Source organism: Borostomias antarcticus, assembly GCF_949987555.1.
Source record: "Borostomias antarcticus genome assembly, chromosome: 9".
Taxonomy (NCBI): Eukaryota; Metazoa; Chordata; class Actinopteri; order Stomiiformes; family Stomiidae; genus Borostomias; species Borostomias antarcticus.
This window is the reverse complement of record NC_140242.1, coordinates 16,330,033-16,355,149: the sequence shown is the minus strand read 5'-3', so window position 1 is coordinate 16,355,149 and position 25,117 is coordinate 16,330,033. Positions and strand designations below refer to the sequence as shown.

The following is a 25,117-nucleotide window of genomic DNA, read 5'->3' as shown; positions in this document are numbered from 1 at the left end:
GTCCGCCATTTTGCTCTTAATGTGCCATTTTGTCCTTGTTTTGACCATTTCCATGCCTCGTACTTCGACGAACTCCTCCTACAGATTTCATCCGATCAACTTCATATCGGGTCAGCTTCATCTTAAGACCTTTGTGATCAAAAGTTATCAAAAAAATTGAGTTTTCACCAAACACCCTTGCCGTGGCGCCCCGCCAAAGTTTGACATTTCGCCATAAAACACGAAGTCCTCATAACTCCTCCATACATTATCCAATTTGTCCGATATATCTCACGCTTCATGACGGTTCTGTCCTGAACACATCTATGTGTCAGTATTGCGTCATACTTATAGCGCCACCTATTGGTGAAACAGGAAGTCCTCATAACTCCTCCATACATTATCCGATTTGTCCGATATGTCTCACGCTTCATGACAGTTCTGTCATGAACACATCTATGTGTCAGTATTGCGTCATACTTATAGCGCCACCTATTGGTGAAAAAGGAAGTCCTCATAACTCCTCCATACATTATCCAATTTGTCCGATATAGCTCACGCTTCATGACGGTTCTGTCCTGAACACATCTATGTGTCAGTATTGCGTCATACGTATAGCGCCACCTATTGGTGAAACAGGAAGTCCTCATAACTCCTACATACATTATCCAATTTGTCTGATATATCTCACGCTTCATGGCGGTTCTGTCCTGAACACATCTATGTGTCAGTATTGCGTCATACTTATAGCGCCACCTATTGGTGAAACAGGAAGTCCTCATAACTCCTCCATACATTATCCAATTTGTCCAATATATCTCACGCTTCATGACGGTTCTGTCCTGAACACATCTATGTGTCAGTATTGCGTCATACTTATAGCGCCACCTATTGGTGAAACAGGAAGTCCTCATAACTCCTCCATACATTATCCAATTTGTCCGATATATCTCACGCTTCATGACGGTTCTGTCCTGAACACATCTATGTGTCAGTATTGCGTCATACTTATAGCGCCACCTATTGGTGAAACAGGAAGTCCTCATAACTCCTCCATACATTATCCAATTTGTCCGATATATCTCACGCTTCATGACGGTTCTGTCCTGAACACATCTATGTGTCAGTATTGCGTCATACTTATAGCGCCACCTATTGGTGAAACAGGAAGTCCTCATAACTCCTCCATACATTATCCAATTTGTCCGATATATCTCACGCTTCATGACGGTTCTGTCCTGAACACATCTATGTGTCAGTATTGCGTCATACTTATAGCGCCACCTATTGGTGAAACAGGAAGTCCTCATAACTCCTCCATACATTATCCAATTTGTCCGATATATCTCACGCTTCATGACGGTTCTGTCCTGAACACATCTATGTTTCAGTATTGCGTCATACTTATAGCGCCACCTATTGGTGAAACAGGAAGTCCTCATATCTCCTCCATACATAATCCAATTTGTCCCATATATCTCACGCTTCATGACGGTTCTGTCCTGAACACATCTATGTGTCAGTATTGCATCATACTTATAGCGCCACCTATTGGTGAAACAGGAAGTCCTCCCAACTCCTACATACATTATCCAATTTGTCCGATATATCTCACGCTTCATGACGGTTCTGTCCTGAACACATCTATGTGTCAGTATTGCGTCATACGTATAGCGCCACCTATTGGTGAAACAGGAAGTCCTCATAACTCCTCCATACATTATCCAATTTGTCCGATATATCTCACGCTTCATGACGGTTCTGTCCTGAACACATCTATGTGTCAGTATTGCGTCACGCTTAGAGCGCCACCTACTGGTGACAGGAAGTTTCTCTCAGTACTGGACACCGAAATAGCACAGCCTTTAACGGCGCTGCACCCCGACACGCGTGGGGTGCGAGGGCCCGCTCAATGCTGCTCGCAGCCCTAGTTATTATTAGGGCCCGAGCACTGGCTGTGCGAGGCCCTATTGAAACTCGAAGGATTATTATTATTCTTCTCCTTCTCCTTCTCCTTCTCCTTCTCCTTCTCCTTCTCCTTCTCCTTCTCCTTCTTTACTCCAAACAAATGCCTTTTAGGCGGCCTGAACATCGATGAAAACGGATGAAACTTTGCAGATACGTCAGTCCCGGTGAAAAATTCGATAATTCATGGGTGACGGAAATGGGTGTGGCAAAACGGCTCAAGAGCGCCCCCTGGAAAGTTTAAAATGGCGAGCCCCACCTTTCAGTTTGATGTAGGCGAACGAAATTCGGTGGGCATATGTATTTCATCGAGCCACACTTAAATGTCTCTTGGAGCTATACCCAACATGCAACAGGAAGTCCGCCATTTTGCTCTTAATGTGCCATTTTGTCCTTGTTTTGACCATTTCCATGCCTCGTACTTCGATGAACTCCTCCTACAGATTTCATCCGATCAACTTCATATCGGGTCAGCTTCATCTTAAGACCTTTGTGATCAAAAGTTATCAAAAAAATTGAGTTTTCACCAAACACCCTTGCCGTGGCGCCCCGCCAAAGTTTGACATTTCGCCATAAAACACGAAGTCCTCATAACTCCTACATACATTATCCAATTTGTCCGATATATCTCACGCTTCATGACGGTTCTGTCCTGAACACATCTATGTGTCAGTATTGCATCATACTTATAGCGCCACCTATTGGTGAAACAGGAAGTCCTCATAACTCCTCCATACATTATCCAATTTGTCCGATATAGCTCACGCTTCATGACGGTTCTGTCCTGAACACATCTATGTGTCAGTATTGCGTCATACGTATAGCGCCACCTATTGGTGAAACAGGAAGTCCTCATAACTCCTGCATACATCATCCGATTTGCACCAAATTGCTGATGCTTCATGAAGGTGGCCTTCTGAACCCATCTATGTGTCGGTATTGAGTCACACTTACAGCGCCACCTACTGGTGAAACAGGAAGTCCTCATAACTCCTGCATACATCATCCGATTTGCACCAAATTGCTGATGCTTCATGAAGGTGGCCTTCTGAACCCATCTATGTGTCGGTATTGAGTCACACTTACAGCGCCACCTACTGGTGAAACAGGAAGTCCTCATAACTCCTACATACTTTGTCCGATTTACACAACATTTCCCACGCTTCATCAAGGTACTGTCCTGAACACATCTATGCGTCGGTATTGAGTCACGCTTAGAGCGCCACCTACTGGTGACAGGAAGTTTCTGTCAGTACTGGACACCGAAATAGCACACCCTTTAACGGCGCCACACCCCGACCCGCGTGGGGTGCGAGGGCCCGCTCACTGCTGCTCGCAGCACTAGTTATTATTATTCTTTACTCCAAACAAATGCCTTTTAGGCGGCCTGAACATCGATGAAAACGGATGAAACTTTGCAGATACGTCAGTCCCGGTGAAAAATTTGATAATTCATGGGTGACGGAAATGGGCGTGGCAAAACGGCTCAAGAGCGCCCCCTGGAAAATCTAAAATGGCGAGCCCCACCTTTCAGTTTAATGTAGGCGAACGAAATTCGGAGGGCATATGTAGTTCATCGAGACGCACTAAAATGTCTCTTGGAGTTATACCCAACATGCAACAGGAAGGCCGCCATTTTGCTTTTAATGTGCCATTTTGTCCTTGTTTTGACCATTTCCATGCCTCGTACTTCGACGAACTCCTCCTACAGATTTCATCCGATCAACTTCATATCGGGTCAGCTTCATCTTAAGACCTTTGTGATCAAAAGTTATCAAAAAAATTGAGTTTTCACCACACACCCTTGCCGTGGCGCCCCGCTAAAGTTTGACATTTCGCCATAAAACACGAAGTCCTCATAACTCCTCCATACATTATCCAATTTGTCCGATATATTTCACACTTCATGACGGTTCTGTCCTGAACACATCTATGTGTCAGTATTGCATCATACTTATAGCGCCACCTATTGGTGAAACAGGAAGTCCTCATAACTCCTCCATACATTATCCAATTTGTCCGATATATCTCACGCTTCATGACGGTTCTGTCCTGAACACATCTATGTGTCAGTATTGCTTCATACGTATAGCGCCACCTATTGGTGAAACAGGAAGTCCTCATTACTCCTCCATACATTATCCAATTCGTCCGATATATCTCACGCTTCATGAAGGTTCTGTCCTGAACACATCTATGTGTCAGTATTGCATCATACTTATAGCGCCACCTATTGGTGAAACAGGAAGTCCCCATAACTCCTCCATACATTATCGGATTTGTCCGATATATCTCACGCTTCATGAGGGTTCTGTCCTGAACACATCTATGTGTCAGTATTGCGTCATACTTATAGCGCCACCTATTGGTGAAACAGGAAGTCCTCATAACTCCTACATACATTATCCAATTCGTCCGATATATCTCACGCTTCATGACTGTTCTGTCCTGAACACATCTATGGGTCAGTATTGCATCATACTTATAGCGCCACCTATTGGTGAAACAGGAAGTCCTCATAACTCCTCCATACATTATCCGATTTGTCCGATTTATCTCACGCTTCATGACGGTTCTGTCCTGAACACATCTATGTGTCAGTATTGCGTCATACTTATAGCGCCACCTATTGGTGAAACAGGAAGTCCTCATAACTCCTGCATACATCATCCGATTTGCACCAAATTGCTGACGCTTCATGAAGGTCACCTTCTGAACACATCTATGCGTCGGTATTGAGTTACACTTACAGCGCCACCTACTGGTGAAACAGGAAGAACTCATAACTCCTACATACATTATCCGATTTACTCCAAATTGCTCATGCTTGATGAAGGTCGCATCTTGAACACATCTGTAGGTCAGTATTGCGTCATACCTACAGCGCCACCTACTGCTTACAGGAAGTCCTCATAACTCCTACATACTTTGTCCGATTTACACAACATTTCTCACGCTTCATCAAGGTACTGTCCTGAACACATCTATGCGTCGGTATTGAGTCACGCTTAGAGCGCCACCTACTGGTGACAGGAAGTTTCTGTCAGTACTGGACACCAAAATAGCACACCCTTTAACGGCGCCACACCCCGACCCGCGTGGGGTGCGAGGGCCCGCTCACTGCTGCTCGCAGCACTAGTTAGGGCCCGAGCACTGGCGGTGCGAGGCCCTATTGTATTTCGAAGGATTATTATTCTACCTTCTTGTTAGGGCCCGAGCACTGGCGGTGCGAGGCCCTATTGTATTTCGAAGGATTATTATTATTCTCCTTGTTCGTGTTCTTCTTGTTCTTCTCCCCAAACAAATGCCTTTTTGGCGGCCTAAACATCGATGAAAACGGATGAAACTTTGCAGATACGTCAGTCCCGGTGAAAAATTTGATAATTCATGGGTGACGGAAATGGGCGTGGCAAAACGGCTCAAGAGCGCCCCCTGGAAAGTTTAAAATGGCGAGCCCCACCTTTCAGTTTGATGTAGGCTAACGAAATTCGGTGGGCATATGTATTTCATCGAGCCACACTTAAATGTCTCTTGGAGCTATACCCAACATGCAACAGGAAGTCCGCCATTTTGCTCTTAATGTGCCATTTTGTCCTTGTTTTGACCATTTCCATGCCTCGTACTTCGACGAACTCCTCCTACAGATTTCATCCGATCAACTTCATATCGGGTCAGCTTCATCTTAAGACCTTTGTGATCAAAAGTTATCAAAAAAATTGAGTTTTCACCAAACACCCTTGCCGTGGCGCCCCGCCAAAGTTTGACATTTCGCCATAAAACACGATGTCCTCATAACTCCTCCATACATTATCGGATTTGTCCGATATTTCTCACGCTTCATGACGGTTCTGTCCTGAACACATCTATGTGTCAGTATTGCGTCATACTTATAGCGCCACCTATTGGTGAAACAGGAAGTCCTCATAACTCCTCCATACATTATCCGATTTACTCCAAATTGCTCATGCTTGATGAAGGTCGCATCTTGAACACATCTGTAGGTCAGTATTGCGTCATACCTACAGCGCCACCTACTGCTTACAGGAAGTCCTCATAACTCCTACATACTTTGTCCGATTTACACAACATTTCTCACGCTTCATCAAGGTACTGTCCTGAACACATCTATGTGTCAGTATTGCGTTATACTTACAGCGCCACCTACTGGTGAAACAGGAAGTCCTCATAACTCCTCCATACATTATCCAATTTGTCCGATATATCTCACGCTTCATGACGGTTCTGTCCTGAACACATCTATGTGTCAGTATTGCGTCATACTTATAGCGCCACCTATTGGTAAAACAGGAAGTCCTCATAACTCCTCCATACATTATCCAATTTGTCCGATATATCTCACGCTTCATGACGGTTCTGTCCTGAATACATCTATGTGTCAGTATTGCGTCATACTTATAGCGCCACCTATTGGTGAAACAGGAAGTACTCATAACTCCTGCATACATCATCCGATTTGCACCAAATTGCTGACGCTTCGTGAAGGTAACCTTCTGAACACATCTATGCGTCGGTATTGAGTCACACTTACAGCGCCACCTACTGGTGAAACAGGAAGTACTCATAACTCCTACATATGTTATCCGATTTACTCCAAATTGCTCATGCTTGATGAAGGTCGCATCTTGAACACTTCTGTAAGTCAGTATTGCGTCATACCTACAGCGCCACCTGCTGGTGAAACAGGAAGTCCTCATAACTCCTACATACGTTATCCGATTTACTCAACATGTCTCACGCTTTATCAAGGTACCGTCCTGAACACATCTATGCTTCGGTATTGAATCACGCCTAGAGCGCCACCTACTGGTGACAGGAAGTTTGTCTCAGTACTGCACACCGAAATAGCACACCCTTCAACGGCGCCACACCCCGACACGCGTGGGGTGCGAGGGCCCGCTCACTGCTGCTCGCAGCACTAGTTATTATTCTACCTTCTTCTTCTCCCCAAACAAATGCCTTTTTGGCGGCCTAAACATCGATGAAAACGGATGAAACTTTGCAGATACATCAGTCCTGGTGAAAATCGGATATTTCATTGGTGACGGAAATGGGCGTGGCAAAACGGCTCAAGAGCGCCCCCTGGAAAGTTTAAAATGGCGAGCCCCACCTTTCAGTTGGATGTAGGGGAAAGAAATTCGGAGGGCACATGTATTTCATCGAGACACACTAAAATGTCTCTTGGAGCTATACCCAACATGCAACAGGAAGTCCGCCATTTTGCTCTTAATGTGCCATTTTGTCCTTGTTTTGACCATTTCCATGCCTCGTACTTCGACGAACTCCTCCTACAGATTTCATCCGATCAACTTCATATCGGGTCAGCTTCATCTTAAGACCTTTGTGATCAAAAGTTATCAAAAAAATTGAGTTTTCACCAAACACCCTTGCCGCGGCGCCCCGCCAAAGTTTGACATTTCGCCATAAAACACGATGTCCTCATAACTCCTCCATACATTATCCGATTTGTCCGATATATCTCACGCTTCATGACGGTTCTGTCCTGAACACATCTATGGGTCAGTATTGCGTCATACTTATAGCGCCACCTATTGGTGAAACAGGAAGTCCTCATAACTCCTCCATACATTATCGGATTTGTCCGATATATCTCACGCTTCATGACGGTTGTGTCCTGAACACATCTATGGGTCAGTATTGCGTCATACTTATAGCGCCACCTATTGGTGAAACAGGAAGTCCTCATAACTCCCCCATACATTATCGGATTTGTCCGATATATCTCACGCTTCATGACGGTTCTGTCCTGAACACATCTATGTGTCAGTATTGCGTCATACTTATAGCGCCACCTATTGGTGAAACAGGAAGTCCTCATAACTCCTGCATACATCATCCAATTTGCACCAAATTGCTGACGCTTCATGAAGGTCACCTTCTGAACACATCTTTGCGTCGGTATTGAGTTACACTTACAGCGCCACCTACTGGTGAAACAGGAAGTCCTCATAACTCCTCCATACATTATCCGATTTGTCCGATTTATCTCACGCTTCATGACGGTTCTGTCCTGAACACATCTATGTGTCAGTATTGCTTCATACTTATTGCGCCACCTACTGGTGAAACAGGAAGTCCTCATAACTCCTCCATACATTATCCAATTTGTCCGATATATCTTACGCTTCATGACGGTTCTGTCCTGAACACATCTATGTGTCAGTATTGCGTCATACTTAAAGCGCCACCTATTGGTGAAACAGGAAGTCCTCATAACTCCTCCATACATTATCCAATTTGTCCGATATATCTCACGCTTCATGACGGTTCTGTCCTGAACACATCTATGTGTCAGTATTGCGTCATACTTAAAGCGCCACCTATTGGTGAAACAGGAAGTCCTCATAACTTCTCCATACATTATCCAATTTGTCCGATATATCTCACGCTTCATGACGGTTCTGTCCTGAACACATCTATGTGTCAGTATTGCGTCATACTTATAGCGCCACCTATTGGTGAAACAGTACGTCCTCATAACTCCTCCATACATTATCCGATTTGTCCGATATGTCTCACGCTTCATGACGGTTCTGTCCTGAACACATCTATGTGTCAGTATTGCGTCATACTTATAGCGCCACCTATTGGTGAAACAGTACGTCCTCATAACTCCTACATACATTATCCGATTTGCACCAAATTGCTGATGCTTCATGAAGGTCGCATTCTGAACACATCTATGCTTCGGTATTGAGTCACACTTACAGCGCCACCTACTGGTGAAACAGGAAGTACTCATAACTCCTACATACGTTATCCGATTTATTCAACATGTCTCACGCTTCATCAAGGTACCGTCCTGAACACATCTATGCTTCGGTATTGAGTCACGCCTAGAGCGCCACCTACTGGTGACAGGAAGTTTCTCTCAGTACTGCACACCGAAATAGCACACCCTTCAACGGCGCCACACCCCGACACGCGTGGGGTGCGAGGGCCCGCTCACTGCTGCTCGCAGCCCTAGTTCTTCTTCTTCTTCTTCTTTACTCCAAACAAATGCCTTTTAGGCGGCCTGAACATCGATGAAAACGGATGAAACTTTGCAGATACGTCAGTCCCGGTGAAAAATTTGATAATTCATGGGTGACGGAAATGGGCGTGGCAAAACGGCTCAAGAGCGCCCCCTGGAAAGTTTCAAATGGCGAGCCCCACCTTTCAGTTTGATGTAGGCGAACGAAATTCGGAGGGCATATGTATTTCATCGAGCCACACTTAAATGTCTCTTGGAGCTATACCCAACATGCAACAGGAAGTCCGCCATTTTGCTCTTAATGTGCCATTTTGTCCTTGTTTTGACCATTTCCATGCCTCGTACTTCGACGAACTCCTCCTACAGATTTCATCCGATCAACTTCATATCGGGTCAGCTTCATCTTAAGACCTTTGTGATCAAAAGTTATCAAAAAAATTGAGTTTTCACCAAACACCCTTGCCGTGGCGCCCCGCCAAAGTTTGACATTTCGCCATAAAACACGAAGTCCTCATAACTCCTCCATACATTATCCAATTTGTCCGATATATCTCACGCTTCATGACGGTTCTGTCCTGAACACATCTATGTGTCAGTATTGCGTCATACTTATAGCGCCACCTATTGGTGAAACAGGAAGTCCTCATAACTCCTCCATACATTATCCAATTTGTCCGATATATCTCACGCTTCATGACGGTTCTGTCCTGAACACATCTATGTGTCAGTATTGCGTCATACTTATAGCGCCACCTATTGGTGAAACAGGAAGTCCTCATAACTCCTCCATACATTATCCAATTTGTCCGATATATCTCACGCTTCATGACGGTTCTGTCCTGAACACATCTATGTTTCAGTATGGCGTCATACTTATAGCGCCACCTATTGGTGAAACAGGAAGTCCTCATAACTCCTCCATACATTATCCAATTTGTCCGATATAGCTCACGCTTCATGACGGTTCTGTCCTGAACACATCTATGTGTCAGTATTGCGTCATACGAATAGCGCCACCTATTGGTGAAACAGGAAGTCCTCATAACTCCTGCATACATCATCCGATTTGCACCAAATTGCTGACGCTTCATGAAGGTGGCCTTCTGAACCCATCTATGTGTCGGTATTGAGTCACACTTACAGCGCCACCTACTGGTGAAACAGGAAGTCCTCATAACTCCTACATACGTTATCCGATTTACTCAACATTTCTCACGCTTCATCAAGGTACCGTCCTGAACACATCTATGCTTCGGTATTGAGTCACGCCTAGAGCGCCACCTACTGGTGGCAGGAAGTTTCTCTCAGTACTGCACACCGAAATAGCACAGCCTTTAACGGCGCAGCACCCCGACACGCATGGGGTGCGAGGGCCCGCTCACTGCTGCTCGCAGCCCTAGTTATTATTCTACCTTCTCCTTCTTCCAAAACAAATGCCTTTTTGGCGGCCTAAACATCGATGAAAACGGATGAAACTTTGCAGATACGTCAGTCCCGGTAAAAAATTTGATAATTCATGGGTGACGGAAATGGGCGTGGCAAAACAGCTCAAGAGCGCCTCCTGAAAAGTTTAAAATGGCGAGCCCCACCTTTCAGTTTGATGTAGGCGAACGAAATTCGGTGGGCATATGTATTTCATCGAGCCACACTAAAATGTCTCTTGGAGCTATACCCAACATGCAACAGGAAGTCCGCAATTTTGCTCTTAATGTGCCATTTTGTCCTTGTTTTGACCATTTCCATGCCTCGTACTTCGACGAACTCCTCCTACAGATTTCATCCGATCAACTTCATATCGGGTCAGCTTCATCTTAAGACCTTTGTGATCAAAAGTTATCAAAAAATTTAGTTTTCACCAAACACCCTTGCCGTGGCGCCCCGCCAAAGTTTGACATTTCGCCATAAAACACGAAGTCCTCATAACTCCTCCATACATTATCCAAATTGTCCGATATATCTCACGCTTCATGACGGTTCTGTCCTGAACACATCTATGTGTCAGTATTGCGTCATACTTATAGCGCCACCTATTGGTGAAACAGTACGTCCTCATAACTCCTCCATACATTATCCGATTTGTCCGATATGTCTCACGCTTCATGACAGTTCTGTCCTGAACACATCTATGTGTCAGTATTGCGTCATACTTATAGCGCCACCTATTGGTGAAACAGGAAGTCCTCATAACTCCTCCATACATTATCCAATTTGTCCGATATATCTCACGCTTCATGACGGTTCTGTCCTGAACACATCTATGTTTCAGTATTGCGTCATACCTATAGCGCCACCTATTGGTGAAACAGGAAGTCCTTATAACTCCTCCATACATTATCCAATTTGTCCGATATAGCTCACGCTTCATGACGGTTCTGTCCTGAACACATCTATGTGTCAGTATTGCATCATACTTATAGCGCCACCTATTGGTGAAACAGGAAGTCCTCATAACTCCTGCATACATTATCCAATTTGTCCGATATATCTCACGATTCATGACGGTTCTGTCCTGAACACATCTATGTGTCAGTATTGCATCATACTTATAGCGCCACCTATTGGTGAAACAGGAAGTCCTCATAACTCCTACATACGATATCCGATTTACTCAACATTTCTCACGCTTCATCAAGGTACCGTCCTGAACACATCTATGCATCGGTATTGAGTCACGCTTAGAGCGCCACCAACTGGTGACAGGAAGTTTCTCTCAGTACTGGTCACCGAAATAGCACAGCCTTTAACGGCACCACACCCCGACATACGTGGGGTGCGAGGGCCCGCTCACTGCTGCTCGCAGCACTAGTTTAACACTAAATTTTTTATAAAACTCTATTGGATAGCCGTCTGGGCCGGGGGCCTTGCCACTTTGTATTAGCTTGATCGAATCCGCAATTTCATTAGGTTTTAAAGGTTGATCCATCACACTCACTTGAGCAGGTGTAACGGAGGGGAATTTCAAACCATCAAAAAATGTTGTCCTGTCTGCATTATCAGCTGGGGATTGCGAGGCATACAGCCCAGAGTAAAATGTTTTAAATGTGTCATTAATAACCGATGGAATTACTGTGAGTTCGTCTGAAGGGGTCCTAATCTGTTTAATTTGATGGGAGGCCGAATTGATCTTAATTTGGTGCGCCAGAAGGCGGCCCGCCTTCTCCCCATGCTCATATAATAATCCACGCGATCTTAAAATTTACTTCTCAGTTTCCTCCGTTGAGAGCAGGTTATAGTCCATCTGTAGATTTTGTCTATCCTTCTCTAATTCAGGGGATGGGGATATTGGCAGTTTACTGTCTAGATCTGCTATACTACTCAAAAGATGTTCCTGTTTTTGTTTTCTCAGTTTGTTTTGGCTCGCCGAATACGATATAATCTCTCCTCGAACTACTACCTTTAAAGTCTCCCAAAGAAGAGACGGAGAAACATGGTTAGAAGTATTGGTTATTAAGAAATCATCGATCACCCTAGAGATCATTCCACAGAACCCCTCATCCTTTAGCAGTGAACAGTTCAATGTCCAGGGAGGGCGTGTCTTTCTTAAGAGTGTGAAAGAGAGGTCAAGTAACAATGGTGCATGATCCGATAATACTATGGTTGAATATTCTGTGCTTGCGACAGAGGGGAGAAAGTAGCTATCTATAAAAAAGTAATCAATTCGCGAAAATGTTTTATGAACATGGGAGTAAAAAGAAAACTGTTTTGTTTTGGGATAGAGAGAACGCCATGGGTCCACACATCCCGTCTGACTCAGAAATGATGAAAAGGCCTTGGCCATTTTTTAAGGGGCATCTCGTTTTGGGCTGGATTTGTCTAGTAACGGGTTAATAGTGCAATTAAGGTCACCGCCCAATATCAAGTGGTGAGAGTTCAGATCTGGTAGGAGTGATATTACCTTCCCAACAAATGCCTCATCATCCCAGTTAGGTGCGTAGAGATTTACAAGAACAACTGTGACACTACTGAGAGAACCTGTGACTATCAAAAAACGTCCATGAGGATCAGCTACAACATTGGTTGGGCTAAACTGTAATTTCTTATGCACTAAGATGGCTGTACCCCTTGCTTTGCTACTAAAATTAGAGTGAAAGGTTTGGCCAACCCACTGAGCCTTGAGTCTATGATGGTCTTTGGTGGTCAGATGAGTCTCTTGTAGAAAAGCAATGTCAGTTTTAAGGTGTTTTAAGTGAGAGAAAATTCTACCTCTTTTGACTGGGCCATTGATCCCCTTAACATTCCACGAAACAAATCTCAGACAAGCTCCACTATTTCCCATTGCATTAGCCATAGCCAATATTGTGCATAATGTTGTATGAAGAGGGCCTTCTTGAAGTAAGGTGATGAATAAAATAAAAATGAGATATGAAAGTAGACATGTAGTAGTAGGACCTAACATATAAACCCCCCCTAAACAAAGCTCTCAGAACAGAGAGCGTGTAAACATACTCACACACTCCTAGGCTTGTTCTATGAACGAGAACAAGCAGCAGGACTTCAGAAACTGTGTCACTTCCGTATGACATAGACCTATTAGCTTCTCTAACGTAACTCAGCATGTAGGGCTCCTATCCCTACAAACCTGTCTGTGGTATAAAGTATTGTGCAACTCAATGCCAACTGCACTCCATACAACATAACTTAAAGTAGGCCTAACAGCGCAATAGTAAGGTAGAACCTAGACAGCGCAACAAAATGGTAAATATAGATGGAGTAGATGGACTACCCACCCACACTATGGGCCATAGGTGTTACCCCCAAGTTAGAATTATGATTATTATTATTTTTTAATAATTTTTTTCTCTCCATTTCTCCTCCCCTCTCCTACATATGTATATCCTCCCCTTCACTTCTTATAATTAAGTGATTAAAGTTATTTGATTTTTTTTTTCCTATTCTTAAAGGAAATTCAATTCAGCTAATAAAGTATGGGAGGTTAAGACAATAAATCCAGTGCACAAGCCCTGTTGGCCCACAATTATAATGCAGTAGCCTACCTGAAAAATAAACATACCTCAATCGTTTCCATAAAAAAAAAAAGGCTACCATGTTATTGAGTTGAAACAAAGAAGAGAAGAGAGAAAAACAAACCAAAAAAAACACAAAAACAATGTCTCTAAGGTTCAACTTCCCCGTGGCTGTCACGGGTATCCAGCAGCCGCGCATTCAGTCCAGGCAAGGCCGGTGCTCGTTGATCCGTAGGCGATCCACTAGCCAGTGGAGGCGACGCGCCGGTTGTAAAAGTCGTGAGCGCTTTGCGGGGAGTCAAAGTAGTGTTCCTCGTTTTTGTACGAGACCTGGAGACGGGCTGGATGGAGCAGGCGGAATTTTATTCCTTTTTGATAGAGAGCGCCCTTGACTGGGTTGAACGCAGACCGCTTCTTAGCTAGAGAGGCGCTGATGTCAGGATACACCCTTAACTCCGTTCCGCCGTAATCCAGCTTGTTTTGTCTGGCCCATCTTAAGACTGCCTCCTTCTCCTGGAAACGGAGGAACTTGACAATGAAAGCCCGAGGTTTCCTCGCGTTGGCATCCCCAGGTCTGGGGCCGAGGGATCGGTGAGCTCGCTCTATTTCCGGAGCACCGCTGAGAACACCAGGGCCACCTGTTACCTCCATCAGCAAGTCGGACATGAACTTCACCGGGTTTTGGCCTCTCTCGCTCCCCTCGGGTATGTTGATTACTCTCAAGTTTGATCGCCTGGATCTGTTCTCAAGATCATCAACCCGCTCCTGAAGTGTCATGGTCTGGGATTGCAGGGACTTGACCGCGGTTTCCAACTCGGTGAGTTTCCCGAAGTTTTCACCCACCAGCGCTTCAGTTTTAGCCAGACGGCTGTTGAACAGTGCGACTTGCTGTCCCAATGAATCCACCGATACCCTCAGGGACTCAGTTGATTCTTGCATCAAAATAGCCATGTCCGTTTTGAAGCTCTCACGCTGCTTGCCAAGGAGAGCCTCGAGGTCGTTCTTGGTGACCGGGTCAATGCTCCCGCTGTCAGTGGGTAAACCTTCCTTGCCAGCCGAGGTGGTGGCGGCCATGTTAGCTAGCTTAGCCGAGATGCTGCTAGCTCTGGTTGCTGTCGATGGTTGTCTCTGTTTCAAGTTGCTCATTGCCCCGTAACAACTTTTATAAGTACAATGCGAAACTGTCGTAATTGTACAGACAGATTTGAGAAAAGTTTTTATGAAAGATTTTGTCGGAGCCCTCCGCGCACCCGTCTGTTCACTGCCTCATCAGACCGGAAGTCCCTAAAGACGTTTCTAAAGATCATATTACAGAGGCATGTGAAATACCACAAAAGGCCTATGCTCTATGTAAGCACAACTAGCGATTCATCAAGACAGATTGATGAAAACAACCGTTTCGCGGCAGAAAATAGATTTTTAGAAACTGCATTCTAAGTGCCCCGACCACCGCCATTACATGGATATACTGGCTCGTGCTGGATTTTAAATTTCTTCTACATGCCTCCGAACTACACCAAAGTGATCTCGGTGGGTCAAACGTCTTATAATATGTCGTAAATAAGGTCCAGGTTGTCAAAAACGAGCATTGTCCTTTAATGTTCAATTATGAAGAAAAGCAAACAAAACCTGTAAAAATTAATAAACATATCTCATCCCACATTTTTCAATCAATTAACACCAAACTTGCTACACTGGATCTTCAGACTGTAATTCACAAACTCATTGACCAGATTGTTGAATTATCAAAAATCGAGCTTACAATGCATCAAAATGTTTTACAAATGTTTTACGATACGATACGAATGTACAAAATGAACATTGCAATGTCAACTTTCTTGTTGTCTTCCTATTCTCTCGCTTATTGCTCCTAAACTTGTCGGAAATTGCCTGGCCCCGCCTCATCGCTGCGTAGCAGCTTTAATTTAACTGTTATTATTACATCCACCCCAGTGACAGCACAGTTTTCAGTGGCATGTGTTTGTTTATTTGTTTGTTTGTCCATCCATTGGCAGGATTATGCAAAAACTACTAAACCGGTTTAAATGAAACTCGGTGGAAGGTTATAACATGGTCCACCAGCCCATTCAATTTGTGGGGGTGCTAGAGACACAGGGTTTGGACTGGGGTGTGCGGGGGGAGATCCTGGAGTGCACCAGGCACCACAGAGCCGCCCAAACACGGCCGCCCATTCACCTCCAGTAATTTTTTGGATTTAGGTTCACGACCGCTTATTTCTCCAGGGTAAAAAATAAGCGGGGGAACTCCGCTGACTTGGGCTCAGGAGACTGGAGGAGGTTGCGGGGAGGCTGGTGCTGTGATGCTGTCAACCTTGACCAGAAAAATACAACAACATGGATGCTGATTGGTTCAGTTTCAGTATGCTCGTTAGGAGGCTGAGGTGGAGGTCAAGACTCACCTGGAGACTGTTACAGTATGACATGCATTATGTGTGTGTTGTGTGTCTGTGTGTGTGTGTATTTTTCCAATGTTGGAATAGCATGCGTTTAACCTACTAGAGCAGTTATCCCTCATATTTGTGCATGTGTGTGTGTGTGTGTCTGTGTGTGCGTGTGTGTGTGTGTTTGTGTGTGTGTGCGTGTGTGTGTGTGTGTGGTGGCAGGCTTACAGAGGGCCAGAGCTCCTGCACCATATCGCAGAGACTTTGAAGCCAAACTGCGTAACTTCTACAGGAAGCTGGAGGCCAAGGGCTATGGCCAGGGACCAGGGAAGATCAAGTAAGTGTGTGTGTGTTGTTGAAGAAGTTTTGATCTTAAGTCAAAAATAAAGGATTTGCCAAGGTTCGCACAAAAGGTTCAGTCAGATTTATTAAGAAAACAATACGATTTCAAAAGGATCTCGAGATAAAACACGGAGTGGTTCATCAGAAAAGAAGTGAAGCCTCCTGATCTTGCGCTGCCTTATATTCAAGCAAAACACAGGTACGGCGCTTCCAGGATGTGATTGGCTAATCCATTGTACGTCATATGAAATGGCAGGCGTGGCCGAGAATACAGACATGTGACATGGGAAAAGGCGGCAATGTCTTGGAGACAAAGAGACAAAGGATGGTTATTCTGGTGTAGACAGATTTCTAGGTGTATGGCCTCCTGGAGGCCATTCTGTAGGTTAGCACAGCTATGTGAACGGTTGGACAAAGGTTTAAGGTGTTTGGAATAGAAAGGTCTTGAGGCCAATTGTAAATTCTATGACAATCCCCCATTTGTGCCTGACCAGGCACATAAAAATCAAATATAAAATCCAAACAAAGTGTAAACATTCAGCTATGCTATACATGTGGAAAGGAAATAATCTCTTCTTGTCCACTAGGTGGCGCAGAGTAAAAAGGAACTTCATTGTGAAATATTTAACAAAAATTTGATTATTTTCTTTCCACATGCAAATCACGCACCAAAACTCCCTTGTTTCAGAAATTTGACAGGAAACAAGGTAAAACAAGATGACATGATTACTAGTCTAACAGTGGACAACCATTCACAAAAAACCTTGATTTAAAGTTTGACAGAAACAATGTAAAAAGATGACATGGTTACCAGTGTAAAAAGGGCAAAAAACCTCTTTGTCAATTTAGAGGAAAAACCCAAAGAAATAACTCTTCAAACTCATTTATCAACTCATGTTTCAACCATTGTAACTCTTCTAAACAAATATGATATTTTTTCAAGATAATTTCAAAGTTCATTCACTCCTGTTGTGAACAATCGAATGTAATTTCCTCTTCTGGATCATAGCTTCCATGTTTGCGTCTCTGAAGGTCCAATGTAGGTTCCAGTGTGTGCGTGTTTATGTGGTGCAGTCATTGCTGTTGAGCTTGTTCACGTTGTCATAACCACGACCACGAGAAGGAGGTGACCGGCAAGGTCAATCTCCGATTGCTCATCAGAGGAGAGGACAGTGTGGCCGCCCACTGCTTTGCCCTTGAGATCTCTGGTTCGGCTGCATGGTCCGTCCTCTCAGCTACTTTTGACAGCTATTCCACACAGGCCTCAATGCCATGGTTCTGATTGTTCCATCTTTGACGGGTAGGTTCACCCCGCTACTTCTACTTCTCTTCCTTGTCTTCTGGCCTCTTCTTCTCAGGCTGCTCGTCTGCTCCCTGGTCTGGGATGCAACGGCTCTCATGGACCCACAAAGTTCTCTCAGCTACTCTGGCAGCTGTTTGCGTGGTGAGTTGAATCTGGTACGGCCCCAGGTCGCGGATCAGGACCCAATGGCCTGGTTGAAGATGATAAGAAGAAGCCCTCTCTGGCGTCCGGAATGGTCGCCTTCCCTTAGTGGGGACTTCATACGGGGCAGGTCGGCAATGTCTTTGAGAGACATGGGAGGAGAGACCTGTGAATCCACAGATGAGAGAGACAGCATAGACAAAACAGGAGAGCAAGAGGAGAGTCCTCTGGTCTGGTCTGGTCTCCCTGTTCCCCTCTTTGGTCAGGAAGCCCCTCTTTGGTCAGGAACGGTTATCAGCAGTCTGTTGAAGATACTCAGAAACATCGTTAAGTGCAAGTCACATTCTATCATCTCCTCTTCCTGGCAGGAGATGATCTTGCTTTGGGGAAAAATGGTGTTAGTCAGTCAGGAAAACTTAAACAGGGTGTCTGTTAAAGTGTCGTTAGAGCCAGTCGGGCTCGTCAGTCTATGTAGTTTGTCAGTGGGGACCTAGCTTTTGTCCATTTACCGAATCGGACAGTAGCAGGGATCTAGGCTCTGCAGTAGCCTACAGTGACATCAGGGGCAGTGTAAGAATTACTTTAACACGCCCAGTCCCCAGTCGTGATCAAGGCAATTGGATTTTGCTCTTAGAATTTATCTCGTCATTTCATGAAAATAAAAAATAAAATAAAAACATTCTCGTCTCAACAAAACAACACCCCCTATGGGTGAAAACGAAAATTCCCTGAAGTCAGGATGAAACAGAGATGGGGAAAAAAAAATGCATCACTCAAATAAAATAACACAAAAATGAAATCGCTTCATTTACAATTAACAAAATATAAATTATCTAAAACTTCCCTCTACTGCATTTGAGGACAGAGTTTTGGGCACGCTTCGGACAAAATGGTATCTTCCCTATGTCATACTTATCTGTCGCTCACGGTGAGTCCTTCATCCCACGAACCACAGGTGTTGCCCATCTGTAGGGAAGCAGGTAACCTCCATCTCCACCTCTGGTCCCGTGCCCGTCTCCTGGTTCGGCATTCACCCGTCACGACAGTCGTCTGTAAAAACACTCCGAAAAACACTCAGGCCCGATGAATCTGCCTCAAACTATAAACATGAGATATTTAACATAAACATTAAAAAATATATATATAATTGGGTTGTTAGGAGATGCTGCATGCAGATTAAGACACTGGCAAACATTATTTATCCTCCCACCATCATGTACAAACCTTATGTCCTCAGCTACATCTGTCTTATGTTAATGTATTTTTACTTGTTTATTAAAATTAAGAGCACGCGAGTGGTCGGTCAAGCTGGTTTTAAACAAAGTCAATAGTTTTATTCTGTTACGATTCTGCAGAGTCGGACTCTAAACACAGGAAGTGAATCCCGGCAGAGTGAGTTCACATGAGGACGAGGTCGATAGGTTATACAGTGAAAAAGGAAGTGACATAGTTTCAGGATGAAGAGGACAGGGAAGTGATGTCACACAGGGAACAATTTGTAGTTCTAACAGACTGATCTATGAGAACGAACTACAAAGTTTAGAACAACAGTCAAGTAGGAAAACAGAACACTTTGTTGAGACTTGAAATTCATTCACAATTCCCTGCTTTGTGGATTAAATATCCACAACTAGAATAGAAATGAAAGAATCAACAATGTGGAATCAAATTATAAAATATCATAAAAATAATCCAACATCTTTGGCAAAAACCTAATTCTACACATATGGAAAGGAAGCAATCTATTTCTCCACTAGGTGGAGCATAATAAAGATTAATAACCTCAAGGTTATTTAACACACTAAGATAATTTTCTTCCCATATGCAATCACGTACCAAAACTCCTCACTTTAATTTGGCATAAGCAAGGTAAAAAGATAACATGATTATTAATCTAAGACGCATCATATATTCATGACTGAGTGGGAAAAAAACCTCTTTCTTCGTTTTAGAGGAAAACCCTTAAATTCAAATTAGAACCAACAGATTATGTATCAAAATATTCCAAATATTCAATGTGAATGGCACAGACATCATTAAGGTCTTGAATTGAATCAATAGTAAATTTAACTTTTTCTATTATTAAGGCAGCATAGGCATATCTGGAACAGCAGTTAAACATACACTTAAGAATATTTAAAAAAAATAATAACGATGAAAAACATACATACAAATGATACACACACGTTTGAGAATATCCAGGACTTGAAAAAGCATTCCATTTAGGAACATTATTTAAGATCTGAATACCTTTATCGTTTGCTTCATAGAACTCAATGTAGCATTTGGATCTGAACTAAACGAACAGCAGATATAGCCAGTATTATCTCTAAGGGAAGTCTATTTTGTAGCACCATCTTTTTCATGTAATTTACTTCTTTAGCTAAGGCTGAAATTACTTGGTATTATGCGATCATGTGTCATGCGTTCATGAGAGAAATAATATACCGGAAACAAATTGAAAATTCGAGACAGCTCTATGGTGCCTAGTTTGATTGCTGATGAATTACCTGCATTTGAGTGTGATCAACCTTCTTAATCCTGGAAATTAACTGAGCCAAGATAACATCCATAGGACACTGTTGCAATTTAAAGTTGAATACGCTATTTCCCTATAGCTCAAAAATACGCCATTTGGAATGGCTCTCTGCTCAAAAATATGCTTAAAACATTAATTTGTCCTTATCTGTGTGTTGTATCTGAAAATATCAATACATGCTGTGATATCTTGAAGAGGTCACTTCAAATTGTTTAAGGGGAGACACCCCAGGTGAATAGGAAAAAAAAAATCCTTAATAGGTATCACCATCAAACTCCCCCAGTTTGTTAGGTACATTAAGGAGCATCTTTTTTGTATTACAAGTTTTCTGAAATCGTATGGATAAATATGCAAATTAGGCATTATATGATTTTTGATATATATTTTCTTCACTTCAGAAATCATAAAATACTGTCAACAGTCATAAAAAGACCAATTTTCGCCATGTTTTAGGGATAAACTGTTATATAAATCAGGCTATGAATGAAATTTAAAAAATCCCCCTTGGCCAAACCCTTCAGAATATGGATTGGAACAAAACTGGAAAGTTAGGTGTATGTAGGTGCTACTCAAGTGGTGGTTTTGATGTCCCTAAGATGAGAAATAACTAATTTTGAGAAAACGGGCTTTGAAAATTTGTATTGTAAAAAACCATACATTTGCATTGTAAACCAATATTTACAAACACAATATCCAATCACATCATTAGTAACAACATTACACAACATCTGAAAACACATAGAAACTGAAAACTGAATAACACAGCATGTTGTGGATTCAAAATAGTCCAGGAGTAGACATTTTGTATAGAGAAGCAAGACCTGTTTAGTTGGAAGCCCACTCACCACGTCAAGGTACAGCCCACGAGTGGGGTGTTAGTAAGACGAGACTAGAGACGAGACAATGTTAGTAGGGAAGAGAACATTCCCTTTTAGAAAGCTTGTATTATTTTGTTAAACAGATCATGGACAAAGATAGACACATTTGACGAGGACATGCATGAGAAAACAGCTTATCTAGCTTTTTGTGTTTTTTTTAAGCGTTTTACATGGAGAAAACATGAATGAATGAATGAATGAATGAATGAATGAATGAATGAATGAATGAACATGAAGAGTAAGCTGATTCATAAATACACAGGACAAGATGTGGTAAACAATGCAGGGTAAACACCAATAGAAGCTAAATATAGATTGCCAAACAAACAAGTGATATAACCATCGTCAAAAGCAACACCATAGGAGACATCAAGCTACGCCGTCATAGGTCTACAGAGTCACTCCTCAGATGGCACCACACTAGCTATCCACAAAACTGTTCTAGGCAGCTAGTTTGAAGAACCCACTCAGCTGGAGTTCACAAAACTGTTCAAAGCAGCTGGTCTGTAGAACCCACTCAGCTGCAGTCCACAATACTGTCCTAAAACCACAATATGTTCCTGGTGCGCATGGGGTTGTCATCAGTGAAGCAGACTTCCCCATATTGCCGCCTTCATGTTGTCCACTGAACGCTGGTTATTGAGAATTATTGTAATAATTCTCAATAACTGTAATAATTTTGTAACATTTTGCATTTATTGGCAGTCAGCTTACTGGGTCCACATCTGCATATGCCTGCCTAATCTGCTCTCTGCTTCTGTGCAAGGACTCTAGACCTCTCTCTATTTCAGCAACTGAAATTAAACAGTTTATTTGGTCAGTTTATGGATGCATGTAGAAATGCCACAGGTAGAGAGAGGGAGACTACTGTGCATATGTATAGGCTTCTGATATTGGCTAGAGAGAGAGAGAGAGAGAGAGAGAGAGAGAGAGGGAACACGTTTAAATAGCCTACCTGTCACCCTCTTGTCATGTTTCTGATACGTTTTCAGATGACGCCCTGGGAACCAACACTTTACTAATCTTTTGGAGAGCTGCATACCCCAACCCTAACTCGTGCGCTAAGAGGACCATCCTCACATTGACATCAAATGCAACATCATTCCTAGTTGTATCATGAAGCCGAGTCGATGTGTAGACACTTTTGCGATAGACATTTCTCACAAAGACTGCACTCTAAGAGCAAAGTACTACAGAACCCACTATTCTGAGGATCTATGTTAATTGTAAGACCAGTCCCTGCACAATTAGGACAAATCAACCCAGTTATCAGCTCATTCAAACGCGCCGCATCTCTCTGCTGCTCACTGGACATGCTAACGCTAGCCTCATCTCCCTGCTGCTCACTGGACATGCTAGCACCGGCTAATGACAACTTGCGCGAATAGGCACTTTATATCTCATAAATGTAAACCTTTCCATTTAGTTTCTCTTGTTTTCTGTTCAACCTTGCGGGCAAACACTGTTGTCATTGTTGCTTATTACGTTAAGAACGCTTTACAGACGGCATTGTTTGGATTAGATATAAGGAAGTGGAAACGTGTCACATGACGTGCTGAACCAATCACGTTCTCAGAAATCAATAACAGCCAATGAGATTTCACGCTTAGCATCAAACCCTCCTTTGTATTTCCACGATTGGTTGCTGATACAAATGAAACTATCAGGTTTGGTTGCGATAACATTGTGCTAAAGAGCCAGAGCTTTCAAATGATAGCTTACATGAGCGGATCCAAAGACGGCCGCGGTCTGGTTCGTTGCGAAAAATTGCTAACTTTTGGTGATTTTAGGAAGAATCTACAGACGCAAACAGACTAAATGAAGTAAAATAAACATCTTAATGCATATTTTTGATGTTTTATTTCCACTAGTATGAAAGAAGACATGTTATGGAAGCAAACTAGCACAAAATCTCAAATTTGACCAAGGCGTTGAAAAACGATGTTTTCACCTACCGTGTCTCCCCTTAAATCGCTTTTCAAGTTCAGCCCTGTGGATGCAATTCTGTTAGGCTTTATTTAATACTTGGTTGATGTAGTTAGGTGCAGAGCAGTTAAACACAGTTAAACACAGTCCCCTGAGAATAGTCTGGAACAGCTCTACAAAGATCAACTTTATAATTATGAATTTTCAATACTTGTATACCCACTCTTAACCAAATTCCAGTCACAGTTACAACAGTATAACCTGGAAATCTTTGTTGCTTTCAAATCTTATATGTGCAGAACGTAGTATTTTCCATCCATCTTCGTCTACCGTATAGACCCAACAGTCAAGTGGAGTGCAACATTCAAATAGGACAAACGCTTGTCCACGTTGCCATAACGATCCTGGGAAGGAGGTGACAGGCAAGGTCACTTCTTTCAATAGCTCCTCCTCAGAGGAAGCCACAGTGTGGTGGCCCATGATTGTGTTTTGCTGAAGTGGCGGTCAGAGTTGTCATCCTGACAGCAATGAGGAAAAGGAAGTGTGTTATTCTTTGTCTGATTCCTCATCTGAGGAGACCAGAGAGTGAGCTTTCGCCCTGGTGGTGACACAGGATATTGCATCTTGGTTGTTGGAATCCTTGGGCCGGTTGGCCTCGTCCTGGTTTGGAACCAGCCTGTAGTGGCTGGCGTGTACCCACAAAGTCCTCTCTGCTACGTCTGGGTCGGCAGCAGGAACTGGTACGGGCCCAGCCAACGGGCACGGTGGTTTCAGGTCTCGGATCACAACCCACTGGCCTGGTTGGAAATGCAGGAAGCCCTCTCAGGTCGGCAGAGACCTGTGAATCCACAGATGAGAGAGACAGCATAGACAAAACAGGAGAGCACCACAGCTTTAGCAGCGGAGTTAGCAGCCATACTACCTATGCACACAGGATCAGAGGTTTCAACAGGAGCTTGGCCTTTGCCCACTATTTTAAAATATTACACATTAAGTTTCTTCTTCAGCTCTGCATCTTGTTCCTTCAACTACTTTCAAATTTCCTTCATTACCTTCAATTCAACTTCCTCACTACCTTCAATCCAACTTCCTCATTACCTTCAATCCAACTTCCTCATTACCTTCTTCACTACTACTACTAGTCTGTTTCATTAGCAACGACCAGTTAACGTGATAACATCCTTCACTACCCCTGTTTTTTGAAACATGATCTGGTCAGTGTGCAAATTTGAAAACATAATGAAAGCATGGAAGATGCAGTATAGGTTATGCTAACTATGAAATTAGCCTTCAATTAAAATCAGAGTGAGAGAGGAGAATATCTGAGAGGTTTGAGCGTGGCTTATTTGATCTCCTTCACTATGTTGACAGTCATGTCTCTCCGCCTTCTGGAGGAGGAAGCAGAGTTAAGAACAGTGCATCTTTGAAATGTACGGTCAACAGTTCATTCTATTAAAGCAGCAGCCACGCTGTGTGTAGGTGCGATGTAAAAGAAGAATAGACACAACATGCAGGACATGGACAAAACAGCGTGCGCAGTGCTACTAGGTCTGAAACATAGCGCCAGTGGTAGCTGCCACTGATTTCAAGTAGGACACAAGTCCTCTTAATAGAGTCAAATCTTTTTAGAGTCAGAAATACTTAAACAGGGTGTATTAGTCATTGTT

The 25,117-nt window shown here is 43.2% G+C and overlaps 1 protein-coding gene across 4 annotated transcripts in view; it reads left to right on the top strand.

Annotated features, from left to right (window-relative positions):
* Positions 1–25,117, top strand: part of LOC311313223 (E3 ubiquitin-protein ligase HECW1-like) — a 204,075-nt gene that overhangs the window by 46,424 nt on the left and 132,534 nt on the right. For all 4 annotated transcript variants that reach the window (XM_084443316.1, XM_084443317.1, XM_084443315.1 and 1 more), the window contains one exon: positions 16,544–16,658. In XM_084443316.1, the coding sequence (XP_084299442.1) occupies positions 16,544–16,658 (115 nt within the window). The remainder of the gene's footprint in view (positions 1–16,543; positions 16,659–25,117) is intronic.